This window comes from Sinocyclocheilus grahami, unplaced genomic scaffold (assembly GCF_001515645.1).
Source record: "Sinocyclocheilus grahami isolate Dianchi unplaced genomic scaffold, SAMN03320097.WGS_v1.1 scaffold408.1, whole genome shotgun sequence".
Classification (NCBI taxonomy): Eukaryota; Metazoa; Chordata; class Actinopteri; order Cypriniformes; family Cyprinidae; genus Sinocyclocheilus; species Sinocyclocheilus grahami.
In genome coordinates this window covers 158723-182735 of record NW_015505587.1, presented here as the reverse complement: position 1 = coordinate 182735, position 24013 = coordinate 158723, and the positions used below count along the sequence as shown (strand labels likewise).

At 37.1% G+C, this 24013-nt stretch overlaps 1 protein-coding gene across 1 annotated transcript in view; it reads left to right on the top strand.

Moving 5' to 3' along the window:
- Positions 1–24013, top strand: part of LOC107550793 (myosin-10-like) — a 35481-nt gene that overhangs the window by 841 nt on the left and 10627 nt on the right. The window contains exons 2-24 of the mRNA XM_016232170.1: positions 1558–1781; positions 3591–3789; positions 8670–8762; positions 8861–8924; positions 9177–9275; positions 9378–9521; positions 9657–9871; positions 10212–10364; positions 10448–10621; positions 10723–10896; positions 10983–11097; positions 12632–12837; positions 18721–18842; positions 19050–19119; positions 19312–19472; positions 19541–19649; positions 20115–20246; positions 20372–20578; positions 20661–20798; positions 20876–20999; positions 22602–22773; positions 22875–23087; positions 23842–23986. Coding sequence (XP_016087656.1) covers positions 1558–1781; positions 3591–3789; positions 8670–8762; positions 8861–8924; positions 9177–9275; positions 9378–9521; positions 9657–9871; positions 10212–10364; positions 10448–10621; positions 10723–10896; positions 10983–11097; positions 12632–12837; positions 18721–18842; positions 19050–19119; positions 19312–19472; positions 19541–19649; positions 20115–20246; positions 20372–20578; positions 20661–20798; positions 20876–20999; positions 22602–22773; positions 22875–23087; positions 23842–23986 — 3453 coding nt within the window. The remainder of the gene's footprint in view (positions 1–1557; positions 1782–3590; positions 3790–8669; positions 8763–8860; positions 8925–9176; positions 9276–9377; positions 9522–9656; positions 9872–10211; positions 10365–10447; positions 10622–10722; positions 10897–10982; positions 11098–12631; positions 12838–18720; positions 18843–19049; positions 19120–19311; positions 19473–19540; positions 19650–20114; positions 20247–20371; positions 20579–20660; positions 20799–20875; positions 21000–22601; positions 22774–22874; positions 23088–23841; positions 23987–24013) is intronic.

The window sequence follows — 24013 nt, the reverse complement described above, 5'->3', positions numbered from 1 at the left end:
TGTTAATGACTGAAAATCTTCCTCTCCACCACTTTCAAATCTCATTTGCTCTTCTGGATATTTAAACTTGCCACCTGAAGATTCGCTGTGCTAGTTTTGGGTTTTGTGTGTTTTGTGACCACAGATTGAGTTTGAATATTCTTCAAAATTTCAGTTCTACTAAATAAATAAAGGCATATCATTAGGATTTGAAACATAGTGATGGTGAGTAAATTATCACAAAATGAACCAGATCTATATGTTGGTCAGGTTCTTGAGGAGCAGATTACAGCCCATGACAGGAAGCTCTAATCTGCTGCTCACCTTTTGACCTTGTTTATGTTGTTCTCCATCTAGTTAAAGTTTCTGATCTGAAAAGCTACTTCAGTGCAGCCCACCCACCAAACACGTGTTTGAGTAAGGGCTTTAGTGCTTTGATATGACACTATGAATAGCACAATACACTTGTTGAGTCAGTGGCTGCTAAACATCACCGCAATACAAAATGAGGCCTCATCATGAAGTGTCCCATGTTGAGAATGTGACTGACTGCCAGAGAGAACCGAGAGGGAGATCTCAGCACTTCCTGTTGGAGGTCATGAAGGCTCTATACGCTCTCTCTCTATCTCTTAGTATATCTATTTCTGTTTCTCAACCCCTGACACACTCCCCCTCAGACTGTCTGTCTCCATCAAACATGAATGCATTCTCTGTTTCTTACAAAGCCACTATGCCTGTGTGAGAAAGTCAGTGGTCTGTAGAAGAATAATATGCATCATTATCAATCTCTGAAACACAGAAACTGTGTGTTTAACTCATAATGTTATTTGAATAAACCAACTAATGTCCCACTGTGCTTTGGTAACATTTCTGGCAGGGTACAATAATATCATATCATATATCATATATCATATCTCATATCTCATATATCATATATCATATCTCATATATCATATCTCATATCATATCATATCATATCTTATCATATCATATATCATATCATCATAATTGTATCTAAAATATATAAAATAAAACTTAATATATACAGTATGTATTGATACACACACACACACACACACACACACACACACACACACGTAAATAAAAAATAAAGCATATGATTTATATTAAATAAAACAAAAATAAAAACTATATGTGAAACATATATGTTTGTTTTTGCATCCATGTAACATTTAAAAATATATATATAAATATATATATATATATATATATATATATAGATATATTATTTACATTTAAATAATATTTGTAAGTAAACATTATAGTAGTATTTGTTGTACTTTTTAATACATTTATTTTTATTTATTAAATTTTTTCATAAATGTGCTTACTTGTCATGAAAATAATGTAATTTGTTATTTATTTAGAGTAAAAATATGATGTAGACATTTTTTGTAAGTCAACATCGGACATTTGACAGTGATCATGACTTTAATAAAGGACAGTGACACATCAGCTGCAAATGTGGAGTTGCTACCACATGTTCCATGAAAGACATTTTACAAAGAGCACATTCTTATCATCCTTTATTTTGCTGCCTGTGTTTCCTTTGGTCAGTCTGCCAGTGTGCGCGAGGAGCGGGGCGACGAGGTGGAGGTGGAGCTTACAGACAGTGGGAGGAAGCTGACGCTCTCGAGGGAGGAGCTCCAGCGGATGAACCCGCCCCGATTCAGTAAAGTTGAAGACATGGCTGATCTCACGTGCCTCAATGAGGCCTCTGTCTTACACAACCTACGAGATAGATACTTTTCAGGACTCATATATGTGAGTGTTTCCTTTTAGTCAGAATGATTCCCCACTTGTTTTTAGCAATCATTCAGTCTTGACACATGCCTGCCACTGTGCCCTGCCATCACATGAGTGTGTGGGGGCATGTGTGCAGTGCATGGGTTTTCTCTGAGTAAGCGAGAAGGATAGTGTTACACACACAGATACACACGCATGTGTTTGTTCATCACAGACTCGCAGTTCAAATTTCCGCTCAGGTTTCATGCTGAACGCAGCCAAGAAAGTACAAACACGCATGCACAGATGCCTTCATACACACACAAGATCAAGGGCCCTTATTCATAACACATCTGTCAAACGAGTCACTTGAGCCCAGTGTTTACCCGACTTGGTTCAGTAATCAAATTTGAATGAGTGCATAAGATCATATTGATGTGAATATTTCACATTTCAGTGTTTGGGGAGGTATGTAAAATATTAAGAACAGGCATCATATTTCTGATCATCGTGTACAGTGGCAAACATGCCTCTTTTGACTATTGGCATAAAGTCTGGTCCACTTCACAGCTTATTCTGATCAAACAACCACCAATCTATATGAGACTGTCTGACCCACATTTATAGTGCCTGGCCAGTTTGCTTTGTTTTTATGCGCCATTTATGAGTGATTGAATCTGACATGGGTTGCTAGATTTAAATCCATCTATTTTTATACGATTTTGAAATTTGTGCTTAAAAAAAACTGGAATGGAAATGCTTAATATGTGTATAAAGTCAAAAATTCCATTAAAGTTTATGTGCTAGGATGAGTAAGGACAGTTTGACATTCTGATTTTGTTAAATGTTAATACATGATTAAATTATTAAATAAAATGTTAAATATTTTCTTTAATGACAAAGATGTTATAGACTAAAATTAGATTATATTTTCGTCAGAGTAAAATTGACTAAAATTAAAGGGGTCATATGAAGCTGTTTTAAAGAATATTATTTTGTGTATTTGGTGTAACAGAATATGTTGACATGCTTTAACGTTAAAAAAACATTATTTTTAAAATACTGTACATTATTGTAGTTCATCTATGCCCTGCCTCTCTCAAATGCATCGTTTTCTACATCGGAAATGTTACGCCCCTTTCCATAATCGCGAGCTTTAGCTTTCAACATAAATGTAAAGACAGTTAATAATGTCCTTAATTTTACCATCAGTTCAAGCCCGAAAGGGGAACAGAGTCGTGTGACAGACACAGTTATGATGCTTGTATGTATTTGCAGTACACAAGCCGCGATTAAGAAAGTTGACTCCACTATGATGCGACCCGGTCTCTCTCTCACGCACACACACTCTACACGGCGCAAAACTCAGCATTTGAACAGTCAATAGCAAATACTTCAACTATTAAGAAAACATACTTGCAGTAGCTGATTCAGAATAAGCGCCAGATTTTCATAGCAAAGTCGGAATTGACCCATTTTTTTTTTTAGAAATAGCTATATATATATATATATATATATAGATATATTATTTACATTTAAATAATATTTGTAAGTAAACATTATAGTAGTATTTGTTGTACTTTTTAATACATTTATTTTTATTTATTAAATTTTTTCATAAATGTGCTTACTTGTCATGAAAATAATGTAATTTGTTATTTATTTAGAGTAAAAATATGATGTAGACATTTTTTGTAAGTCAACATCGGACATTTGACAGTGATCATGACTTTAATAAAGGACAGTGACACATCAGCTGCAAATGTGGAGTTGCTACCACATGTTCCATGAAAGACATTTTACAAAGAGCACATTCTTATCATCCTTTATTTTGCTGCCTGTGTTTCCTTTGGTCAGTCTGCCAGTGTGCGCGAGGAGCGGGGCGACGAGGTGGAGGTGGAGCTTACAGACAGTGGGAGGAAGCTGACGCTCTCGAGGGAGGAGCTCCAGCGGATGAACCCGCCCCGATTCAGTAAAGTTGAAGACATGGCTGATCTCACGTGCCTCAATGAGGCCTCTGTCTTACACAACCTACGAGATAGATACTTTTCAGGACTCATATATGTGAGTGTTTCCTTTTAGTCAGAATGATTCCCCACTTGTTTTTAGCAATCATTCAGTCTTGACACATGCCTGCCACTGTGCCCTGCCATCACATGAGTGTGTGGGGGCATGTGTGCAGTGCATGGGTTTTCTCTGAGTAAGCGAGAAGGATAGTGTTACACACACAGATACACACGCATGTGTTTGTTCATCACAGACTCGCAGTTCAAATTTCCGCTCAGGTTTCATGCTGAACGCAGCCAAGAAAGTACAAACACGCATGCACAGATGCCTTCATACACACACAAGATCAAGGGCCCTTATTCATAACACATCTGTCAAACGAGTCACTTGAGCCCAGTGTTTACCCGACTTGGTTCAGTAATCAAATTTGAATGAGTGCATAAGATCATATTGATGTGAATATTTCACATTTCAGTGTTTGGGGAGGTATGTAAAATATTAAGAACAGGCATCATATTTCTGATCATCGTGTACAGTGGCAAACATGCCTCTTTTGACTATTGGCATAAAGTCTGGTCCACTTCACAGCTTATTCTGATCAAACAACCACCAATCTATATGAGACTGTCTGACCCACATTTATAGTGCCTGGCCAGTTTGCTTTGTTTTTATGCGCCATTTATGAGTGATTGAATCTGACATGGGTTGCTAGATTTAAATCCATCTATTTTTATACGATTTTGAAATTTGTGCTTAAAAAAAACTGGAATGGAAATGCTTAATATGTGTATAAAGTCAAAAATTCCATTAAAGTTTATGTGCTAGGATGAGTAAGGACAGTTTGACATTCTGATTTTGTTAAATGTTAATACATGATTAAATTATTAAATAAAATGTTAAATATTTTCTTTAATGACAAAGATGTTATAGACTAAAATTAGATTATATTTTCGTCAGAGTAAAATTGACTAAAATTAAAGGGGTCATATGAAGCTGTTTTAAAGTTTGTGTATTTGTGTATTTGGTGTAACAGAATATGTTGACATGCTTTAACGTTAAAAAAACATTATTTTTAAAATACTGTGTAGTTCATCAGTTCATCTATGCCCTGCCTCTCTCAAATGCATCGTTTTCTACATCGGAAATGTTACGCCCCTTTCCATAATCGCGAGCTTTAGCTTTCAACATAAATGTAAAGACAGTTAATAATGTCCTTAATTTTACCATCAGTTCAAGCCCGAAAGGGGAACAGAGTCGTGTGACAGACACAGTTATGATGCTTGTATGTATTTGCAGTACACAAGCCGCGATTAAGAAAGTTGACTCCACTATGATGCGACCCGGTCTCTCTCTCACGCACACACACTCTACACGGCGCAAAACTCAGCATTTGAACAGTCAATAGCAAATACTTCAACTATTAAGAAAACATACTTGCAGTAGCTGATTCAGAATAAGCGCCAGATTTTCATAGCAAAGTCGGAATTGACCCATTTTTTTTTTTAGAAATAGCCTTTGCACAGCCAGCCTTGTAGGCTACTCTCCTAGGTTCACAAAACTGTTGTCCATAAAATACGTTGCACAAATTCAAACATCTGGGTTGTGCTGTTCTGTTGTAAATAAATCTTAGCCAATGATTCCTCATTGCATCTACTTTCAGAAGGCCAAATAAAGTGCTTTTGCTTTCACACAGAAACACACAGCGTCTCCCTGACATGGCTGCATCAACACTACAGCGGTTCCTGAAACCACACCTTCTTTCTTTGCATGAACACTTGGGCAGCATTACGCAAATATTTCCACATTGTGACGTAGACATGTGGGGGTGTGTTTGAATGAGGCGTTTTAGCCCGGTCTGGATCAGCCTTCTCTTTTAGATAAAATAAATTTGTGGGAGACTTTGAGCTTTGCAAATCTGCAGATCATACACATGCACAAATAGCTACATAACACACTAAAGAAAAGGAAAAATAGAAATCGCATCATATGACCCCTTTAATGTGGTAAATGTATTCTTCTTCTTCTAAAGTAATATAACTCCAAAAACAAAATGGAATATATGTTGTGCTTGTGAATATCTAATTTACTTCCAACTAAGCGCCTCAAACAAAAGCACTAGTGCTGAACGATTAATAAATAAATATCAAAATAAAATTAAAATCACAATATGACTTTGTATGAATATTAACATTTATTTATTTAAATAAATATATTTGCCAACAAAGGAGAATCTTTAACCCTTCGGTTTTCCACCAAAATAAAAGCTCAATCAAAGCTCAAAATAAAGAAATTAAGACTCAAATACTATTATTGTAATTTTACAGTTGTACTGTAAAATAAAAAGATTATTATTATATTTTTCTTAAACACTAAATTGTTTTTTATTTTACACTGAATTCTTTTTTATTTTACAATTTACATTATTTATTTTGTTTAATGTTTTTATTTTATAATAGTTACATGTACTGTAAAATAAAATGATGATTATTATATTTTTCTTAAACAATAAATTGTTTTTTATTTTACACTGAATTCTTTTTTATTTTACAATTTACATTATTTATTTTGTTTAATGTTTTTATTTTATAATAGTTACATTGATTTATAAAATTTTTGCCCAAATTGTGCAGTCCTACAGACAAGCACAGCAAACCTAAAGCTCTTTAAAAAAAAATCTTGGAACACTTTGAAAATGTGCATTGGACTGATCAAAATATGTGACTTAAAGGGGTCATATGATGCTTTTTTAAAGATCATTATTTTGTGTATTTGGTGTAACAGAATATGTTGACATGCTTTAATGTTCAAAAAACACATTATTTTTCAAATACTGTACATTATTGTAGGTCCTCTATGCCCCGCCTCTCTCAAACGCTTTGTTTTCTACAAAGTCCCTCCTTCCGACAAGTGCAGTCTGCTCTGATTGGCCAGCTGACCCAGTGCATTGTGATTGGCCGAACACCGAAAGCACTCGTCGGAAATGTAACGCCCCTTACCATAATCGCGAGCTTCATCTTTCAAAATAAATGTAAAGACAGAGCACAAAAGGGGAACAGAGTTGATGATTTCTGTTGAGCTGGTGCGCTGCAGATCTGGTCTGATTGGGTTGCGAATAGCAGAGAAAAATGCTAAATGCAAATAGTTGCAAACCATATAATCATGCATATAGGTAAAATAGCAAAATAAATAGGCTTAGCAACTTCTAAAAGGGAGGAGAAAACACTGTCATCTTTTGTTGTTGATGCCTGAGGCGTGATGTTTTGCTGCAGATTCATCTGTCACTTGGGACTAATGCTAATACAATTTAGCAACTTTTATTTTAGCATTATTTATATACTATACATGCTATTTACTATGTATTAATATTTTTGGATTAGCCTTTAATTTAATATTTAAAATGTTAATTTTAAGTTTTAGTAATTTTGTTATGTGCTTTTGTCATTAGTTTTTTATATTTCTGTTTTGCTTTATTTTTCAATTTTAGCCATTTTAATACTTTAGATTAAACTTATTTATTTCAGTTAGTTTTTGCTAGAAATGGAAATATTATTTTTTAATAAGTATTTTTAATCATTATTTTATTTCAGCTTGATTTCCATTGTCCAATGTAAATTCTGGGTCCTGAATCAAAACCTGGTTCAGAATCTCCAGTGTAGATGCTCTCAATATGAATATGTTTGTGTAACTGTGTTATACGTGCAGTGTATTTAGGTGTCTCCTCTACCTTTGAATCCTTGTACATAAGTTATTATTCTCTAAGCATGGTTATTACATTAATTTATATGTTTTCTCTTAAATAGCAAACGTTTCATATTCACAGTCACATAATTCAGAGTCATATTCAAATCGGTGAGAGCAATCACTTTAATTGTTCATTGGTCATGCTAATGTCCCTCTTCATGTGTATTGTTTCCTTCATACAGACAGAGAAGATCAGTCCATCCTGTGCACGTGAGTTATATTTGAGTTTGACTACATATTTGTGGAATTACAGCAGAAAGTTCAGAATAATATTCTTCAGCTCTTTCAGGCCATCAAAACTCATGATTTCTTATGACTGGAAAACAATGAACATTTAAGTTGGAGAGATGTAAGTTTGAGCTGTAGCTATTTGACTTGTTTCTCTTAGTAGACCCAGCAGAAGCCTAAAGGCCACAAAAAGTCAAAGTTACCAGAAAGTCTTGCCCTGTTTATTCCCTCAGTCCTGGTATAATGTAAATGAACTACCTTCATTCAGACAGACGATCTGTTTTTCCACAGATCATTATTTTCTTTCCCTTTACATGTGTTGCTAATTTTGTTCCAGCATATGTTTAGTATCTTCCAGCTAAGTCATCTGCTCGTATTCGTTTGAATAACTCTGAAAATAGTCTAAACCTATTTTACAGCAGAAGGTGGTTTATTTGTTCTGTTTGTGTGTGTGTGTGTGTGTGTGTGTGTTCCTTTTTCGTAACCCCCCCCCCCCCAAAAAAAAACAAAAACAAAAAAACAATGAAAAAAACAATGCATGTTCTTTCAATTTTCAAAAAATTAAGTTAACTGCCTAGATTTTTCTTTATTTTCTGTATACCTAAATAATATATAATACATTTACTTTATTTAAAAATATTAAATTTTTATATAAATATATATATATTTTTTTATTATTATCTTTTTTGTGCATTATCAACACCCCACACCTAGATAATCACCAAGTTAATCTTTGGATTCTGTAGTAATTATAATTTGCTTTATTTAAAATTAATAGACGTCTGTGGTAAGTCTCCATTTAGTGAAGTAAACATGTATGTGTGTTTGTGCAAGAGAGTGTGAGAGTTATTTGGCTGCAGTCATATGCTGCTGGTGCTGGTGCTGCGGGGTCTCTGAATGCATGATATTTGCTGGAATGTGTTTAATATTCCTGCTCTAACATGCTGTTCTTCCTGTCCTGTGTCTAGGGGGAACTGGAGAGACAGTTACTGCAGGCAAACCCCATTCTTGAAGCCTTTGGCAATGCCAAAACTGTCAAAAATGACAACTCTTCTAGATTTGTAAGCTCTGCAACAGTACACCTAACCATCATCACTTGAACCTAGATATAAATCTTGATGTTTTGATCTGGTCTGACATGCTTTTCAATTTGTTTTAGGGCAAGTTCATCAGGATCAATTTTGATGTTGCTGGATATATTGTTGGTGCTAATATTGAGACCTGTATCCTTCATACACTCACTAAAATCACCTTTACACCAGTTTGATAATTGAAAAAAAAATGCTCAGAAAAGTAACGTTAGTTGTGAGAAAAGTTAAAGCATCTTTGTTTGCAGATACTACTTTGTATTTTGTTATCCAGTGCCATTCATAAATTTGGGCTACTTTACTCAATAAATGAGTAAAGCCTATAATGTACAGCATATAAACAAGGTGTATATTGGTGCATTTTTCTTTAAACCGCACGTGTATCAGATCTGCTGGAGAAGTCTCGAGCCATTCGTCAGGCTAAAGACGAGCGAACCTTCCATATCTTCTACCAGCTCCTCTCTGGAGCTTCTGAGGCCATGAGAAGTCAGTAGTCCACACACAACACAGCGTCAAAAATATAAAGGTTTCTGTTGTCTTCTATGCAAACATTATTATTGTAATTATTTATCCATTGTCTCTCTGTAGAGGAACTTCTGCTGGGCAGTGCGGATCAGTATCGCTTCCTCTGCGGGGGGTCACTTCCTGTTCCGGGTCAGAGTGATTCAGAAAACTTCACTCAGACAATGGACTCAGTGACTATCATGGGCTTCACACAGGAAGAATCCACATGTAAGAGAGGAGGGTCTCAAATAGATCTAGAAGATTTTATAAAATATGTACATGAAATCTGAAAAATAAAATTTATTTTCCATCCTTCTGTCCATCTTGCTATTTCTCTCTCTCTCTCTCTCTCTCTCTCTTCAGCTATGTTAAAGGTGATCTCTGCAGTGCTGCAGTTTGGGAACATCACGTTTCACAAAGAGAAGAACACAGATCAGGCCTCAATGCCGGATGACACAGCAGCGCAGAAACTCAGCCACCTGCTGGGCATCAGTGTACTGGAGTTTAGCCGAGCCATTCTCACTCCCCGCATCAAAGTGGGCCGCGAGTACGTCCAGAAGGCTCAGACCAAGCAGCAGGTGTGTGTTTTTGTGGCTTCATGTAGTGCTTTGAAATACTACAGCAACTACAAATAGCCTCGTTGACACAGAAAGGGACCATTTTTTACACTAAAACGATTGACTTAATTTAAATATTCATTCTTAAGTTAAATCAAATTAAATATTCATATTTCAGAATTTTAATATATGGCTAATTTTTAGTAGGTGTCAAAGCATCAAGCAATATATCACAGCTTTTGTCTGAACCAGCTGTGAACATCGTCACACATTAAGACCACCTACAGTAATATACTTTTACTTCAACAATGCTGTACTATAGAAACATTCTTTTTTTTCCCATTTCTGTGGGTGTGTTCAGGCTGATTTCGCAGTGGAGGCTTTGGCGAAGGCCACATATGAGCGTCTGTTCCGCTGGCTGGTGCACCGGATCAATAGAGCCCTGGACCGCAGACAGCGTCAGGGAGCCTCATTCATCGGGATCCTGGACATCGCTGGATTTGAGATCTTCCAGGTGGGCGATATGCGAGGGTCTTAGTGATTGTTTATTATTCTGCTGATAGATATTAATCTCTCCCTTTGTCTCTCTCACAACAGCTGAACTCATTCGAGCAGTTATGTATCAACTACACTAATGAGAAACTACAGCAGCTGTTCAATCACACCATGTTTGTACTGGAGCAAGAGGAGTACCAGCGAGAGGGCATCGAGTGGAACTTCATCGACTTCGGTCTGGATCTTCAGCCCTGTATCGACCTCATTGAGAGACCGGTCAGTGTGTGTGTGTGTGTAGATCTTAATTCACATCATAGAGAACCACCTGATTTGACATGCTGTGTCTTTATAGTGTTTCTGACTGGTTTGCTCCACAGGTTCATCCTCCTGGTGTCCTGGCATTGTTGGATGAGGAGTGTTGGTTTCCAAGGGCAACTGATCGCTCATTTGTGGACAAGCTGTCAGCTGAGCAGGGTTCACACTCGAAGTTCATGCGGCCGCGGCAGCTTAGAGAAGAGGCCGACTTCTCCATTATACACTATGCTGGCAAGGTCAGATTTATATTTTTGCCACAGTGTATCCTCCATTTCTCTGTTTTCTAGTCAACATGAAGTCATAATGGAGTTTCTTACTCTAGGTGGACTATAAGGCAGATGAGTGGCTGATAAAGAACATGGATCCGTTGAATGATAATATTGCGTCTCTCCTGCACCAGTCATCTGACCCCTTCATCTCTGAGCTCTGGAGGGAGGGTGAGTTGAGTAAAGTAAAGTAAAGTAATAAAGTCAAGTCGTCAAATAAAATACAGGTATTATTATTACTATTATTATTATTATTATTAGGATAAATAAATTAATAATTAAATTAATAACAAATATATATTATTATTAACATCAACAACATCACCACCAACAATAAATTAATTAATTTCTTCATACAGTTACAAACTGGTACAAACAGTACAAACCTTTAAGTGGCTTAATTACAGCCTTAAAGATAATATATAATTGTTATTTATTAATAATTGGTTAATAATGCAATATTATTATTTTATTCTATTACTAATATTTTAAGCAGAAACAAGCAAATAAACAAATGATAATCTTGTTGTTGTTGTTGGTATTATTATTATTAATAATATTATTATTAATTTCCCAAAATTTCAGAAGACAATAAACAAATAAATGCAATTATTATTATTATTATTATTACTTCCCAAAGTTTCAAATTCAGAAGCAAGACAACTACTACTACTACTAATAATAATAATTTGTTTGTTTAAATAAATAAATAATTATTAATGTTTATTATTTTTAACATCAACAACAATAATAAATAATAAATTAATTGTTTGGTACAATTACAAACTGGTACAATTATTTATTAATAAATGTTTGATAATGCAGTATTAATAATTCATTTTTAATTTCACTACTAATATTTAATAATGTAATCTACTATAGACTAACGCTTTGCTTTGTGATGTCTTCTCTTCTCTTCTCTTCTCTTCTCTTCTCTTCTCTTCTCTTCTCTTCTCTTCTCTTCTCTTCTCTTCTCTTCTCTTCTCTTCTCTTCTCTTCTCTTCTCTTCTCTTCTCTTCTCTTCTCTTCTCTTCTCTTCTCTTCTCTTCTCTTCTCTTCTCTTCTCTTGTCTTCTCTTCTCTTCTCTTCTCTTCTCTTCTCTTCTCTTCTCTTCTCTTCTCTTCTCTTCTCTTCTCTTCTCTTCTCTTCTCTCAGATATTCAAACTCTTCCTCGCGTGTACTTTTTCGACTCTTATGCCACGCTGCAAACCAATGGCACTGACAGCAGTAGGTTTTTCTGCTCTTCCTCTTTTAACCTCTCCATCAGTTCATCTAACTGTTGATTAACCCTTCACTCTTTCTTTCATCTCTCTTTCATAGCATCAGATTGTGATGTGATGTGTGGGTTGCTGTTTTGCACTGTAGTTTAGCAGAATGTGTAGTTTTTCTATTCATGAGTTGCTATAGAGCTCATTCGAATTAGTTCAGTTTGGTTTAACATTAGATAGTTGTGATCCGCTTGTCTCTAGTTTATTCGTCGTGAAGCATCTTTCTTAATGTGCTTTAAACGTAGATTTTTTTTCTGTTTGGTAAATGTTAAAGGTCTCAGTACAATACATTCATACTAAGACTTCTACCTGAACAGAAAAAAAAATCTTTCTGGTTCTTGTAAAGTATGTATGTTTTAATAGCACTAATGTAAAGTCATAGTGCTCAATGCACATGTTCATTTTATACAATAACATCCCTGTTTTGTGCTTGTCAGTCGAGAGGATTGTGGGTCTGGATCAGGTGTCATCTGGTGAGAGCAGTGGACCGGTGAGTTTTGGGGCTGCCGGGCTCAAGACGAAGAAGGGCATGTTCCGCACGGTGGGACAACTCTACAAAGAGTCCCTGACTAAACTGATGGCCACCCTCCGTAACACCAACCCCAACTTCCTGCGCTGCATCATCCCTAACCATGAGAAAAGGGTAAGAAAGAATCTTACTAAAAATGGATAATTGCCATAGTATTTCTCCTTTCTTAATGAGAACTTATCATTTGACCTAAGTGCCTTTTTAAAAGTTTCATATAGTATATAACTGATAGTAAAATGTTTATTGTACGGTTGCACAAAATGTTAATTAAAATGTATTGTTATCGGTGAATATTGTCTATTTAAGTATGCATGCTCATTTAGGCTTAATCCGAAATCCCCCCCTATACCCTCATTCACTACATTAGGTCACTAATTCAGTTCACTAAAAGGAGTGAGTGAATTTGGACACTGTGTGCACCGGAAGGACTGCCTCTTTTGCATAGTTTGTGCTTGCTGTTTAATGTTCAAATAATCATTTGAAACTGGCAAACTAGCAGCTCCAGTAGTAAGATTAAAGGATTTATCTTGAACTCTGTCACGGAAATTATGTAAATATGGAGCCCCACACATGGAATGCAGGAAAAAAATTGTAGACTAAGGCCCCGTCCACACGGAGATGCGTTTTGGTTTAACATTAGATAGTTGTGATCCGCTTGTCTCTAGTTTATTCGTCGTGAAGCATCTTTCTTAATGTGCTTTAAACGTAGATTTTTTTTCTGTTTGGTAAATGTTAAAGGTCTCAGTACAATACATTCATACTAAGACTTCTACCTGAACAGAAAGTTCTTGTAAAGTATGTATGTTTTAATAGCACTAATGTAAAGTCATAGTGCTCAATGCACATGTTCATTTTATACAATAACATCCCTGTTTTGTGCTTGTCAGTCGAGAGGATTGTGGGTCTGGATCAGGTGTCATCTGGTGAGAGCAGTGGACCGGTGAGTTTTGGGGCTGCCGGGCTCAAGACGAAGAAGGGCATGTTCCGCACGGTGGGACAACTCTACAAAGAGTCCCTGACTAAACTGATGGCCACCCTCCGTAACACCAACCCCAACTTCCTGCGCTGCATCATCCCTAACCATGAGAAAAGGGTAAGAAAGAATCTTACTAAAAATGGATAATTGCCATAGTATTTCTCCTTTCTTAATGAGAACTTATCATTTGACCTAAGTGCCTTTTTAAAAGTTTCATATAGTATATAACTGATAGTAAAATGTTTATTGTACGGTTGCACAAAATGTTAATTAAAATGTATTGTTATCGGTGAATATTGTCTATTTAAGTATGCATGCTCATTTAGGCTTAATCCGAAATCCCCCCCTATACCCTCATTCACTACATTAGGTCACTAATTCAGTTCACTAAAAGGAGTGAGTGAATTTGGACACTGTGTGCACCGGAAGGACTGCCTCTTTTGCATAGTTTGTGCTTGCTGTTTAATGTTCAAATAATCATTTGAAACTGGCAAACTAGCAGCTCCAGTAGTAAGATTAAAGGATTTATCTTGAACTCTGTCACGGAAATTATGTAAATATGGAGCCCCACACATGGAATGCAGGAAAAAAATTGTAGACTAAGGCCCCGTCCACACGGAGATGCGGTTAGCTGTATACGCATACATTTTGAATCGTATAGGCATTTCGTCCACACGGATCCGGTGTTTTGGGAGAGTGAAACCGATATTTTTTGGTTTCCACCCCAGAGTGGATAAATCTGAAAAATCCGCCCTTGCGTTTTCATGTGGACAGCGAATCCGTATATTTTCTGAAACGATGATGTCATCAGCCCACGTCTCGCCCCTCGTCAGACACCGCTACGTCATGTAACAGCAACAAAAACATGAACAAACACTGAACGATTGTCTTTTTATTAAAGGTGCAGTAGGAGATCTTGGAAAATGCTAACTTTAGCCTGATAGCACTGAAAGCGAACGTCCCACCCTCCCTGCAATCGCCGTCCAAATCCACGCCCCCTGAACACATATACGCTCACAGACCAGAATACCAGAAACAACATTACTACAATAGGCTACATCAGCGGTTCCCAATTCCAGCCCATGTTCCGAAGTGAAGTAAACTTCAAAGGATTTCCCCCGCTCAAGGAGGAAGGCGGAAAGAACACTGTGTTATCATATCGATCGGAACACAGCTGGTTATCTGAATACGCCTTCCACAGAATATATAAATACAGATAAATATATTTAGACCAATTAACTTAATGATTGCTATCAGGATGCGAAGAGACTTTTAACCAGCATAACAAAAATGTTTCTGAAGCCAATCACCTATTGCACCTTTAACTAACATTAACACAGATTAATAAATGTATTGTTCCATGTTCGTTTGTATACCGCGCACAAGGTTTATGCACATAGTCCAGGTCTTCTTCTCTGTTTTAAGTGTATCTCTGTGGCAGAATTACAGCGCCACATACTGGTCTGGCATGTATATTACATCGTTTTGTGTTGGTTTCGTGTGGACAGATATTTCTTGAGACGAGGGGAAAAAAAGATCGGATAGGGAAAGCTCTGGCTTCATGTGGACGTATCCTAAATCGTGTGCACGATTTACTATTCTGTTCCCTCAATTTATAAATTGTGCGCACGATTTACTAATTCGTTCCTTCGTTTTGCTAAATCGTGCACACGATTTATAAATTGAGAGAACGAATTAGTAAATTGTGTGCACGATTTAGCAAATTGAGGGAACAAGCTCTTCCTCTTTTAACCTCTCCATCAGTTCATCTAACTGTTGATTAACCCTTCACTCTTTCTTTCATCTCTCTTTCATAGCATCAGATTGTGATGTGATGTGTGGGTTGCTGTTTTGCACTGTAGTTTAGCAGAATGTGTAGTTTTTCTATTCATGAGTTGCTATAGAGCTCATTCGAATTAGTTCAGTTTGGTTTAACATTAGATAGTTGTGATCCGCTTGTCTCTAGTTTATTCGTCGTGAAGCATCTTTCTTAATGTGCTTTAAACGTAGATTTTTTTTCTGTTTGGTAAATGTTAAAGGTCTCAGTACAATACATTCATACTAAGACTTCTACCTGAACAGAAAGTTCTTGTAAAGTATGTATGTTTTAATAGCACTAATGTAAAGTCATAGTGCTCAATGCACATGTTCATTTTATACAATAACATCCCTGTTTTGTGCTTGTCAGTCGAGAGGATTGTGGGTCTGGATCAGGTGTCATCTGGTGAGAGCAGTGGACCGGTGAGTTTTGGGGCTGCCGGGCTCAAGACGAAGAAGGGCATGTTCCGCACGGTGGGACAACTCTACAAAGAGTCCCTGACTAAACTGATGGCCACCCTCCGTAACACCAACCCCAACTTCCTGCGCTGCATCATCCCTAACCATGAGAAAAGGGTAAGAAAGAATCTTACTAAAAATGGATAATTGCCATAGTATTTCTCCTTTCTTAATGAGAACTTATCATTTGACCTAAGTGCCTTTTTAAAAGTTTCATATAGTATATAACTGATAGTAAAATGTTTATTGTACGGTTGCACAAAATGTTAATTAAAATGTATTGTTATCGGTGAATATTGTCTATTTAAGTATGCATGCTCATTTAGGCTTAATCCGAAATCCCCCCCTATACCCTCATTCACTACATTAGGTCACTAATTCAGTTCACTAAAAGGAGTGAGTGAATTTGGACACTGTGTGCACCGGAAGGACTGCCTCTTTTGCATAGTTTGTGCTTGCTGTTTAATGTTCAAATAATCATTTGAAACTGGCAAACTAGCAGCTCCAGTAGTAAGATTAAAGGATTTATCTTGAACTCTGTCACGGAAATTATGTAAATATGGAGCCCCACACATGGAATGCAGGAAAAAAATTGTAGACTAAGGCCCCGTCCACACGGAGATGCGTTTAGCTGTATACGCATACATTTTGAATCGTATAGGCATTTCGTCCACACGGATCCGGTGTTTTGGGAGAGTGAAACCGATATTTTTTGGTTTCCACCCCAGAGTGGATAAATCTGAAAAATCCGCCCTTGCGTTTTCATGTGGACAGCGAATCCGTATATTTTCTGAAACGATGATGTCATCAGCCCACGTCTCGCCCCTAGTCAGACACCGCTACGTCACGTAACAGCAACAAAAACATGAACAAACACTGAACGATTGTCTTTTTATTAAAGGTGCAGTAGGAGATCTTGGAAAATGCTAACTTTAGCCTGATAGCACTGAAAGCGAACGTCCCACCCTCCCTGCAATCGCCGTCCAAATCCACGCCCCCTGAACACATATACGCTCACAGACCAGAATACCAGAAACAACATTACTACAATAGGCTACATCAGCGGTTCCCAATTCCAGCCCATGTTCCGAAGTGAAGTAAACTTCAAAGGATTTCCCCCGCTCAAGGAGGAAGGCGGAAAGAACACTGTGTTATCATATCGATCGGAACACAGCTGGTTATCTGAATCGCGAGGACTAGAATTGGGAACCGCTGGGCTACATCATGTGTCATACACCGGTGAGAAAACTTTATAGTACAGTTAGTAAAAGTACTACAATACCAGGAAGGAAGATCGGGTTGTTGATGTTTGTCTGCCATTCTCGCTCTGTCTGCACAGCATGCGTGAACGCGCTGATGACGTATCCTGTCTGCGCGAACCCGGTGCGCAGAGGTATGCAGATACATACGTTGACAGGCAGGTAGGAAAGCCAATTAAAAAGCTTGGACCGAGCGTTTTGATTGGACGAACATTTCTTGGTCCTACGCCTTCCACAGAATATATAAATACAGATAAATATATTTAGACCAATTAACTTAATGATTGCTATCAGGATGCGAAGAGACTTTTAACCAGCATAACAAAAATGTTTCTGAAGCCAATCACCTATTGCACCTTTAACTAACATTAACACAGATTAATAAATGTATTGTTCCATGTTCGTTTGTATACCGCGCACAAGGTTTATGCACATAGTCCAGGTCTTCTTCTCTGTTTTAAGTGTATCTCTGTGGCAGAATTACAGCGCCACATACTGGTCTGGCATGTATATTACATCGTTTTGTGTTGGTTTCGTGTGGACAGATATTTCTTGAGACGAGGGGAAAAAAAGATCGGATAGGGAAAGCTCTGGCTTCATGTGGACGTAGCCTAAATCGTGTGCACGATTTACTATTCTGTTCCCTCAATTTATAAATTGTGCGCACGATTTACTAATTCGTTCCTTCGCTTTGCTATATCGTGCACACGATTTATAAATTGAGAGAACGAATTAGTAAATTGTGTGCACGATTTAGCAAATTGAGGGAACAAATTAGCAAATCAAGGGAACGAAATAGTAATCGTGTGCACGTTTTAGTACATCGAGGGAACTAATTAGTAAATCGTGCGCACGATTTATTTATTTTTTCTTGCATGTCATGTGCGGGGCTCCGTATGTATAAACCCTATTTAAACAATTTAATAATCAATTTACAATTAATTTATACATGTGTTGTATTACTCTGTACGCCATGGACGAGCGCTTTGTAAAATGAATGGATGGGATGGATGATTCAGCTGCGGGCGCCATCTTCTGGCGAGACGCTGCAATTCATTCGGTGCATGACTCTCACAGTGCGTTATGGGTATTCTCTAGCCGTTGAGCGTGCACCGGTTGTACACTCATTTTTGCGGTGCATTGTGGGATTGAATGAGTGCATGGAGAACATCCACTATGGTTTCGGACACCACTAAAAATGGCTGTCCTCTCAAATAGTGCCCTATTTAAGGGTATGGGGGTGATTTCGGATACAGCCTTAGATTAGATTTGCTGTCATTGCTGTCATTCTTAAATGTATTTTTTTAGCATGAATAGCTATTTTTCATATTGTACATTAAATTCACATATAGCATTTTAAATAGTTGTTTTTAATTTGATGTGTTTTATTTATTTAGAGTATAAAATAGTATTGAATGTAATATCAGTTGTTTCATCGTTTTAATATTGGAGCATCCCTCATTTTTGTTCTTTAAATTATCACAGGCAGGGAAGTTGAGTCCTCACTTGGTTCTGGATCAGCTAAGATGTAATGGGGTGCTGGAGGGAATTAGGATCTGCAGACAGGGCTTCCCAAACCGCATCCCATTCCAGGAGTTCAGACAGAGGTGTGTGTGTATCCTGCTTAACCATATTTTGAGGAAAAGAAATTTACCCAGAAGTGAGCTAAATCAGGCAAAAGGTTAGGTTATTCATAACTAGCTGTACATAAAAACAATATAAGTCTATGGAATGTCCCCATTAACATAAGTAAAGTAAGTAAACGTTTATAGCTTACATAAATGAGAAATCTTATATTGTCTTATTTGTCTCAGGTATGAGATCTTGACTCCAAATGCTATTCCTCGAACCTTTATGGATGGCAAACAGGCGTGTGAGCTAATGGTAAGTGATGTCATTCAAACATAAACCTTTTTGGCTGAGTTCACAATATTGATTTGATAGAGGATATTATATTATATTAGTTTCTGATTAATAAATGTGAACAGCACAGATGCTTTAGGATCAGAGTAGGAAAGGTCAATGTGAGTTTAGTCAATACAGGTTGTTGATTATGTATCGTTCCTGTACTTATAGATCAGTGCTTTGGAGCTGGACAAGAATCTTTTCCGGGTGGGACAGAGTAAGGTGTTCTTCCGGGCTGGAGTTTTGGCTCACCTGGAGGAAGAACGAGACTTGAAGATCACTGACACCATCATCCGCTTCCAGAGCGTGGCCCGTGGATACCTTGCCAGGAGGTAAACGTCTGTGTGTGTATGGGGTGTAATATGTGTATGTATGCGTATTAATTGACGTGTTCTTTCAGGGCGTTCCATAAGAAGCAGCAGCAGCTCAGTGCTCTGCGTGTGATGCAGAGGAATTGTGCAGCATACCTGAAGCTCAGAAACTGGCAGTGGTGGAGACTCTTCACCAAGGTAACACACAGCACTACACAACATGTCATATAAACTTAAAAATTAAGTAGGCCAAATGATGATATTTTAAGGTAATGCATTTAGTTAGAATGCTAACATGCAAACACAAATACTATGGAACTTTTTTATCAATATATAATGTAATAAAGTGGTAATGTGACCCATACTCTCTTACTGGATACTCAGAATTACACACAGTTCAAAGGTTTAGGGTCGATAAGGTTTTTGAATGAAGTCTCTTATGTTCTCCAAAGCTGCATATATTTGATCAAAAGTAGTAAAAATGCTAATATTGTGAAATAGTATAGTTTTATATTTTAATACATTTTAAAATGTAATTTATTCCAGTGATGGCAAAGTTGAATTTTCAGCTGCCATTACTCCAGTCTTCAGTGTAATAAGAACCTTCAGAACGTTTGCTGTTAAAATATTAGTTTGCTTTTTGACCTTTGACCTCTCCTCCAGGTGAAGCCCTTGCTACAGGTGACCCGCCAGGATGAAGAGATTCAAGCTCGGGAAGCACAGATTCAGAAAGCCAAAGACAAGCTGAGTAAACTAGAGCATGACTTTTCTGAACTGGACAGAAAAAACCAACAGGTAACTTTATTTCCTCGGTTCACTCAATTTTGTTGAGCATGTTTGACCAAACAAGTATGTACACCAAAACAAGAAAGTGTTCATTTGTTTGATTTCCACATTCATCTTGTTGTCCTCTTTGAAAGCTGATGGAGGAGAAGTCGGTACTGACTGACCAGCTGCAGGCGGAGGCGGAGTTATTCGCAGAGGCAGAGGAAATGAGAGCACGGCTGGCCAGTCGTAAACAGGAACTTGAAGATGTGTTGGGAGAGCTTGAGAGCCGATTGGAGGAGGAAGAGGAGAGGACCCTTCAGCTGACCAATGAAAAGAAGCGAATACAGCAACATATGCAGGTGAGGAGGATGGATGTTTCTGTCTGTGTCTGGTGCCCACTATTGAGGATCTTCTGTCAACATCACTGTTTCTTTCGCTCAGGATCTGGAGGAACAGCTAGAGGAGGAAGAGGGGACACGTCAGCGCCTCCAGCTGGAGAAAGTCACCCTGGAAAGCAAAGTGAAAAGTCTGGAGGCCGAGACCTTGACTTTGGGAGAGCAGAGAGACAGATTAAGCAAGGTAGTTAAAGAGAAGAGGATTGTTGTTTGAATGCAGCTCCAATGGTACAGTGGCTCATGAATTTTTCTCTCTTTCAGGAGAAAAAACAGCTGGAAGAGAGATTGAATGAAGTGACAGATCAACTCACAGAGGAAGAGGAGAAGGTGAAGAGTCTTAACAAGCTGAAAAACAAACAGGAAGCTGTCATCGCTGATTTAGAAGGTAACTGTCCTTGTGTTAATTATGCATTTAAAAAGTGTAGATGATTCATTGGATCTGTTGAATTTGGGCTTTGTTTCCAAGATTTCAAGACTGCATTTATTACATTTTGAGAACCATGATTATGGCAATCTTTACTTACAAAACTGTTTGGGGTCAGTATGTCTGTTTGTTTATTTATTTATTGAGATTATTTTACTTTTATTTAGTAAGGTCAAAAGTGACTTTTGATTGTTTCAAAAAAATGTAATTTTAAATGCAAATAAAACTTTCTATTTACCAAAGAATCCTGACAAAAATGTATTATGGTTTTCACAATATCGATTATCTCTTAATATTTCTTAAAGTCCCCGTAAAGTCAATATTAAGTATGTTTTCTGAGTTTGTCACACCACAGAAAAATGTATTATTAACCACTATTATTAAAAAATCTGCTAAGTACATAAAATAAGTGATCAAAATCTTGAAAAAATGGGCGGTATCCTCTGCTCTCAAATGCTGGGGGCGTGTCTGCTGTCTGCGCTGAAACCACACCCACTCGCGGGAAAGCTGCCGCCTCTTTACTGTCAAATACCGCTACAGCCTAAATGGATGCTCCTAGCAGCTTAATTGGATTTACAAAGCCATACATATTTGCCCATACATATTTGCCCATACATATTTGCTCCAGTGCGTCATCGGCAGTTATTATAGTGTTAGGGGAGGGGCCATGATCGGTGGCTCCAATGCGTCATCGAACCCCGCCCAAAAAATCCTGAACACAGAACTGTTTAACGATCTAACTCCACTATTCAGTACTACAGAATTCACAGTCTTTGTAATGTGTTTCAGCAATACATTTGTAACATTTATAATGCGTTATAGAAACAATTCTCAGAATTGACTTTACAGGGACTTCAATCAACTTGAATCAACTAATTAGAATGATTACTGAATGGTCATGTGACACTGAAGACTGTAGTAATGACAGCAGAAAATTCAACTTTGCCAACACAGAAATAAATAAAATTTTGAAATGTATTAAAACAGAAAACGTATTATTTTAAATTGTTATAATATTTCACAATATTGCTGTTTTACTGCATTTTGGTTAAACAAATGCAGCCTTTGTGCGCATAAGAGACTTCACTTAAAACATAAAAAATTTAACAAAATAAAATAAATAAATAATGTATTTAATGTAAATAAATAATAATCAAACACAAGAAAATGACTATATATAACTATAAAAGCTCAAAGAGTAGCTTATATGACTTCAGAAATAATATGAACAAATCATATGAACTATATGGCAAATTTATTGTGTTTTAATGGTGTTAATGGTGTTTTTTTGTCCTTTTTGAAGCTTGAAAGACATTTTCTCTACAGTATGAGCCATATTGGTATGGAAAAGGACAGCATCAATTCTTAAAAAAAATCTCCTTTTGTCTTCCATGTAGAAATAACAGCTAATAGGTTGGGGTAGCATGAGGCTAATTCAGAATACAAATAAATAACAGAAATAACAAATAATTAACATAATCTTATTTTTGGGGTGGACTATTCCTTTACAGGTACATAAACACAGCACAAACAGATATATAAATGTCTCTTCCGTTCCCTTAGAGCGTCTGAAGAGGGAAGAGCAGGGCCGTCTGGAACAGGAAAAGTGGAAGAGGCGGATGGAAGGAGAGGCAGTGGAGGCCCAAGAGCAGCTGTCTGACCTGAGCTTACTCGTCACTGAGCTGAGAGGCAGCGTGAGCCAAAGAGAGAAAGAGATCACCACACTACAGTCACGGTACATGCACAAACATAAGTCTACCTTATATCCTCGTAGCACAGTCACTTTAAGAAGTAATAGTACTTAAGAATGACATCTCATCATTTTTTCTCTCTCAGGCTGGAAGAAGAGGGGGCACGTCGTGCAGAGGCTCAGAGAGCCCTGAGAGAGGCCATGTCTCAGGTCTCTGAGCTCAAAGAGGAGGTGGAGAATGAAAGAGGAATGAGGGAGAGAGCTGAGAAACAGAGGAGAGATCTGGGCGAGGAGTTAGAGGCTTTGAGGACTGAACTAGAAGATACATTGGACACTACAGCTGCTCAGCAAGAGCTCAGGTGTGTGCGTACTGTTTTTAATCATATCTAGTGAAAATCTTTTCATACAAAAAGGCATACATTTTAAAGACTGATTTCAATATTAAACAGTCACTAAACAGTCAACTAATGAGAAAATCACTATTCTACCCATGTGAAAAAGAAATACACTTTTGAAAAGAGTACTTACTACAGAAATAGTATACTTTGTATATATATACTTAAATATGTACTTAAGTAATGTTTTTGGACACTTAATGCATGTTAATGTAATTTCTATTGAAGTTTGTATTTAAATTATGTGTAATTACACATTTGTAATGATTAAGTTGCAATTTAGTGCATTTAAAATATAGTAACTTTAAATGTAATATTAAATAACACACTTCAGTTACTTTACACAATTTATTCATTTATTAAAAGTAATTTACATGTGCTTTTTTATGTTGGTCAACACATCAAAATAAGTGTACTTTAAAAAACAACAAAAGATTAAAACATAATGATTTGTATTTTAAAACGTTTAATTGTGCACTTTTTAAATGTGTGCTTAAGTGTTCTTAAAGAGAGAATAGTTTTATGATACACACTTAAGTGGCCTTTTATTTAATTCATATTATATTATCTACAAGTGCAGTTTAAAAAAAATAGTTACACTTCAAGTGCACGTTCATTACAATTAAGCATACTTCTTTTTCAGAAGGGTAGACTGTAGTTAAGCACAGGCATTTTGGACAGCTTTATTTAACCAGATTAAGTGTGTGTGTTTGTTTAGGTCTCGTCGTGAGGCTGAATTAGGAGAGCTTCAGAGATGTTTAGAGGAGGAGACCCGTCGTCATGAAGCCCACCTGTCAGAGCTTCGCATCAAGCACACCGCTGCTATAGACTCCCTACAGGAGCAACTGGACAATGCCAAGAGAGTGAGTCTTAGCGTTTTATGTTGAATA